The sequence below is a fragment of the Myotis davidii genome, unplaced genomic scaffold (assembly GCF_000327345.1).
Source record: "Myotis davidii unplaced genomic scaffold, ASM32734v1 scaffold181, whole genome shotgun sequence".
Lineage (NCBI taxonomy): Eukaryota > Metazoa > Chordata > Mammalia > Chiroptera > Vespertilionidae > Myotis > Myotis davidii.
The window spans coordinates 3,015,086-3,021,287 of NW_006291504.1; the positions used below are offsets into that span (position 1 = coordinate 3,015,086).

The following is a 6,202-nucleotide window of genomic DNA, read 5'->3' on the forward strand; positions in this document are numbered from 1 at the left end:
CATGGAATGCGCGGCCGGCACCGGCAGACGCCACGTCAGTCCTCGCCGTGGAGTTTACCTCTCTCTGCGGCGAGTCCTGCCTGACCCGGCGGCGCAAAAACGCACCAAATCAGCAAGGACAGCGCTGTGTGCGGGGAAGGCAAGCCACACAAACAAGCAAAACGAAGGGGTTGTCTCTGCCCTTCACGCGTCATTTATGGAGAGGATTGCCTTGTGCCGGGCACTTATCGCAAGCAACTGAGAGCACGCAGTGGGCTGGGCCTGGGCGGAAGGGCACTGAGTGTGGCTCCGCGAGTGGGGGCAGGTGGAGTCCCCGGCATCCTGGGTGGCAGAGAGAGCGAGTCACACTTTCCTACTTACTTCCTGTGAACGCCCCTCAGCCTCACCACTATGCGCATCACTCGCTCCCCAGGGGGCCCGCGGGAGCGCCCCCTTTCAGGGGAAGGACAGCACACTGTCCGCCTGTGCAAGGCTCGCCCTGCATTCCGTGCGCCTGTGGGCAGGCAGCCCCACCTGCCGCTACTGCCCCGTTTCTAGGCGTGCTTCAAGGGGGCAGGGCGTCGCATGCGAGGGAGGAAATACGAGAAAAGTCTCCTCGTCGCACTGGACGCATTTTTCCACCTGAGTTCCTTTCCCTTTTCGGCTCGGTGCCCTCTACAGAGCCTGGCTCTACGAGTGGCTGTCTGCTGGAAGGCTGTCCTTCCCAGCGTTCTCCCCAGGACCTGGGACACATGGAAAGGCGCTGCCATGCCGACGGCACACGGGCCCGGCCAGGCCCCTTCACAGCCCCTCACCAAGGCCACGCGGCGGTACCTGCGGCAGGTGCTTCCCCGCGACAACGATGCCGTCGGGCGTGCGCTCCAGGATCTGCCACACGCGGTCGTAGAACCCGGCGGGCGTTCTGTTCAGAGACCCGTTGATCTGACGCCTGTTCAGCCAAGACCTGCAACCAGAGAGGCCTCAGAGCGGAGACGCCAGCGCGCCCTGGCAGGAAGCCCGGTCCAGCACGGACCAGCCCTCCGAGGGGAGCGATGCAGACTCCAGCCCCTGTTCGAGGTGACTGAATATTTCAGAGGGAAAGCTCGCAGGAAAGGAGAAAATCCCCAGCCTTTGAGAAATGTAACAGGTAGAACTGTGTTCACTAGCAAGTTCCACAGTTAAAACTCTCACCCCGTGATCACATGACTCTAACAGCCAAAGCAGTTTCACTTAAAAACATGGGAGCAGCTTTAATAATCATAGGAAAGCCTTTTGTTATAAAAATGTTCTTCAGTTCAGTGCAATCACGAGTGTTCACTTTGCCCTTATTCTAACCTCCGCACAAGTCCAGTCTATGGACGGTTCAGCCTGGAGAGGTGTGCCGTCTACTTAGGGAGGCAGAGAACGGGCCACCTGCTTCACGCTACCCAGCCAGGCCTTCGTGCCAGCGTTGGAGGAGGTGCAGCGTTTCTGAGCTGCAAAGGCTCAGAAAGGGATGACGAGGGGGGAAGGAGGCGCTATGTTCTGCACAGAATAATGAAAATGAAGGAGCGTTCATGAACTACACCTGAAAAGTGTATCAATTCAAATCAGCACCGAATGGCGGCTGAAGACAGACAGTTTGATTCGCATCTCTGCACTGTCCCTGCGACTGCGCTGTTTACATCTTATCGGCATCTTCATTCACACGCGCATCAAACATGAGTGACTGGACCAGGGGGCCTGCGGGGGGCGAAGGGCCTCGTTACCGTCCATTCTGCTGCGGCTGGAGAATGTCCATGAGGAGCTGTTTGACGGCGCTGGGCGACAGCTGGTACAGGTCCACGGCGGGCTGGTCCCCGGCCCGGATCTGCAGCTCATACTCCATGGCGTGGATGATCCACCTGCGACAACACAGGGGAGAGCGGATCCATAACCGGGATCAGTCGCCCGGGCTCTGGCTCAGCGCCCTTCTCAGCACCGCCCACCCGGCGCGGGGACGAGGCCTCTCAACTTCCTGAGCCCAGAGACTGACGCCCGTCCGGGTTACATGACGGGGTCCGACCGTCCGGGTTACGTGACGGGGTCCGACCGTCAGGGTTACGTGACGGGGTCCGACCGTCAGGGTTACGTGACGGGGTCCGACCGTCAGGGTTACGTGACGGGGTCCGACCGTCCGGGTTACGTGACGGGGTCCGACCGTGGAACGCGCGGCCTGTGCTTGCAGACGCGGTCAGGCAGTAAATGTGAAAACTGGTTAGAACTCGGGATCTTGCCAAATGAGATCCCATCCACCGGGCACAACAGGACACCACACGAACAGCTGTCACACTGTCCTTTTTTATTTATTTATTGTGTTTTTATGGATTTCAGAGAGGGATAGAAACATCAGTGATGAGTCATGGACCGGCTGCCTCCTGCACGCCCCACACCAGGGATGGAGCCTGCAACCCGGGCCCGTGCCCTGACCGGGAATCAAACCCTGACCTCCTGGTTCATGGGTTGACGCTCAACCACTGAGCCATGCTGGCCAGGCATGCTTTGCTTCTTCAATCTGTCAATGGGCTGAGAAGGTACGGTAGGGATCATTCCCAAATCATTTGTCCACAAAAGTCTGTATTGCTGAGTATGGCACAAGATTAGTATTCATTCATTCAATCATCCATCCATTAACTTGTTGATTCATTTCAGAGCTATTTACTGAGCACCTTGATAAGGCACCATAGACATATGGGAACACACAGTAGGCTATTTATAGCTACTCACTATACAAAAGGGACTTTCTTACACCCCAAGGTTCAAGGCCTTCTTTCTGCCACGGCCGGTTTCAGAGGGGTGCGGCCTCCCGGCGGCGCTAGTTATCCCAAAGTTCAAGGCCTTCTTTCTGCCACGGTCGGTTTCAGAGCCACGGGGTGCGGCCCCCAGGGCAGCGCTAGTTCTCTCGGGGGGGAGGGGCGGTCAGAAGACGGCCACCCTCCCCAGCCGGCCGGGGACATGGACCCGGCGCACGGCCCTTCCTGTCCGAAGACCCTGCGAGCTCCGCCTTCCTCAGGCTCGGGTTTGACTGGGGGACAAGGACGCCCGGGCACGTGGAGGGGGGGGAGGGGACCCCCTCCTGGATGGGCCTGGGATGAGCTTTTCCTCCCAAACCCTCTCGTGGGAGGCTGGGAGCACCCTGTGTGCCTCGGCAAGTTCCTTTCCCACTGGCCCCGTCGAGCAGGAGAATGTGAGTGCATGGAACCGGACGCCACTCTGAACCAGGGCGGTGGCACTTTCCGAACAGATTCTCCCGGAGGCGTGGCTCAGTGGTTGAGCGTCAACCTAGGAACCAGGAGGTCACGGTTCTATTCCCGGTCAGGGCACAGGCCCGGGTTGGGTGTTCACCCCTCAGTGTGGGGCGTGCAGGAGGCAGCCGATCCATGATTCTCTCTCATCATTGATGTTTCTATGTCTCTCTCTCCCTTCCTTTCTCTCTGAAATCGATAAAAATATTTTTTAAAAGAATGTACTGATTTGTAATAAGAAACCATTTTTAATAACCATCCTGAAGCTATTTTGAGATGCCAAGAAGAATTTGCCCTGGTTGCTATTAAGCAAATGGGCGTCTGCACGCCCCACACCAAGCCATCCCTTAGGGGGCGGCGGGCTGCGAGGGGACCGGTGCCGGATCCAGACGGGCACAGGGAGGGTGGTCTCCCACCTTCTCTCGCATCGAATGTCAAGGCCTGTGAGGGCATCAGCCACGCTAATGACCTCAGAGCCGTGTCCTCCCCTCCTCCCTGGGCTGTGTGGTCACAGAGGTAGCGGGGCATCGGGAGGGGCCGTGCCCGGACCGTCACTGTGTGGAGGGTGTTCAGGCAGGTGAGCGGGGTAGCACAGGCTGACAGCACATCCTCGGGCTCTCCCCGGCGCTGGCCGACAGGCCCGGCACAGAGAGCCCGCCTCGCAGGCCTTACAGTAACAGGCCTGTCAGCGCTTGATCGACCTCAATGTGAGAGCCGAGCGCAAATCAATACCCGACCTCAAGTCAAACCCTTACCCGACCGGCCACCGTCCGGCGAGCGGGTTCGCTGCTGGCTGGGGCCTGACGGCAGCCTCGCCAAGGACCTGCCCTGGGGGCTGACCTTGGAGAGGAGGGCGGCGATGGAGGCCGCGGGTGCGGCGCGACTCACCCCACGCGGATCTTGAGCATGCCGCTGAACAGCTCGGGGCTGTTGGCGATGGCCCAGCCCACGTGGATGACCAGCTCCTGCTGGATGACCGCCGCCCGCTCGTCGTGGGTGTTGCACGTGTAGATGATGTCCTTGATCACCCGCGGGGACAGCGGGTTGGAGATCACCTCCTCCTCGTGCCCGAAGGCGCCCAGCGTGACCTGGCAGAGGTGGAGCTGGTGAGCCATCTGCTAGCTGCCCGCGACCAGAAACGTCCAGGCGAGGGTGAGGGCAGGCTGCAGGGCTCGTGTAGCCGGGGGCAGGGGGGGTGGCTGCTCCTGCCTTGATGAAAGTGGCTTTGAAAGCATGAGTCCCCCCGGACCTGGGTGCATCTGGACTGAAAGCAGAGGGCAGGCGAAGGGGCGGCCAGGGCGGGAGGAATATAAATGACTGTTAAGATGGAACTGCTCCGAAGGACTGGAGCCCAGCAGGGCCCCGGAGGAACCAGAGTGCACTGAGCGGTGTCTCTCCGCACAGTCTACACACTTAGCATCTGGGGGATGTCCTCCCTTCTCTCCCAGTTCCCGTGGGACTTTTTAATGACACTGTCGCCCTTTCAAGGGTCAGGGGAGGTCGCCCAGTGAATTCTAAACACTGGCTGCTCTCTCACCGCAGAGGCCTCCCCACGGCCTCCCCAGGCGGAAACAAGAAGGCACAGAGGATGGTGACGGACTCTCAAAGCAGGGCCCCGTGTCTGCAGGGTGAGGGGAGAGCAGAGCAGGGCCCCGTGTCTGCAGGGGTGAGGGGAGAGCAGAGCAGGGCCCCGTGTCTGCAGGGGTGAGGGGAGAGCAGAGCAGGGCCCCGTGTCTGCAGGGGTGAGGGGAGAGCAGAGCAGGGCCCCGTGTCTGCAGGGGTGAGGGGAGAGCAGAGCAGGGCCCCGTGTCTGCAGGGGTGAGGGGAGAGCAGAGCAGGGCCCCGTGTCTGCAGGGGTGAGGGGAGAGCAGAGCAGCAGCAGGGGCTGGGTCTGCAGGGGTGAGGGGAGACGACAGAGCATGGGGCCCTTTGCCCCAGTTTTGTGGTGGATAGAAACTGAGAACTTCTGGTTTGTTGCATCTCGAGTGGTACCGACCAGTCCAGGTGCGATACGTTTACTAAGATGCCAGTGAGTAAAGAAAACACACAGAAGGCACATGGAGGCCTCCAGAGGCAATGACAACTGAACCCCAATCCATGCAGCGACCTCAACGTTCTCCAAAACCTTCCCTGCTCCCAGGTAAGGACAGGGAGAAGCTTCCCGGCCGTGCATGCCCTTTGGGGCGCTCGGCGGGTGCCACCCGGGCTGGCAGAGCGGCACTGTGGCGAGGATGGTGGGCGCGCTGCCCTGGCCCTGCCTGTGTGCCCGGGGATGGGGATGGGAGTTCTACCGCTCAGCACCGTGAGAAAGCGGAAGAGTAACATGAGAAAGGTGATCCAGCTTCTCTTCAGGCGTTTCCTTATTGTGATCTTTTTTAAAATTGATTTTATAGAGAAAGGAGAGGTGGGGGGAACCATCAATGGGAGAGAGACACATGGACCAGCTGCCTCCCGCACGCGCCTGACTGCGATCAGACCCACAGCCGGGCATGTGCCGACCAGGAACCGAACCCACAGCTTTTCTGGTGCCTGAGACGATGCTCAACCAGCCGAGCCCCCGTCCGGCTGCAGCCACTTTGTTACTGTTACTGACGTTACAGGATAAATAACCAACTTGCTCTCGCGCTTCACAGCTACCATGGGGGGGGCGGGGGGGAGCACGTCCGTTATGAGGAGCTGAGCCCTGCATATGAGCAGCCGGTTGATTTCACTGAAGAGTTAAAGCCCTTCCTAACTTTAAAGCTCTCGGGGCCCGGTTAACTTCCAGGAAACGACAGTAAAGCACAATATTCCCCACGAAGAGAAAGAAGCAAACAGGCGTTCACTCCACCGGCAGTCAGAGCGCAGGACCACGGCCAGAAGCTGAGCAGCACCCCCTCCTAAGCGCACGCCCGGCTCCATGCAGCCACGCACCAGTGCCCATGGCGCCGGCCCAGGCGGGCACACTGCACAGTGCACAG

General features: G+C 59.8%; 1 protein-coding gene across 2 annotated transcripts in view; it reads right to left on the reverse strand.

Annotated features, from left to right (window-relative positions):
• The window catches only part of PHKB (phosphorylase kinase, beta), a 66,196-nt gene that overhangs the window by 5,610 nt on the left and 54,384 nt on the right, over positions 1-6,202 (reverse strand). For both annotated transcript variants that reach the window (XM_015564686.1, XM_006764879.2), the window contains exons 26-28: positions 4,131-4,330; positions 1,728-1,862; positions 814-943 (exon numbers count right to left, since the gene is read on the reverse strand). In XM_015564686.1, the coding sequence (XP_015420172.1) occupies positions 814-943; positions 1,728-1,862; positions 4,131-4,330 (465 nt within the window). The remainder of the gene's footprint in view (positions 1-813; positions 944-1,727; positions 1,863-4,130; positions 4,331-6,202) is intronic.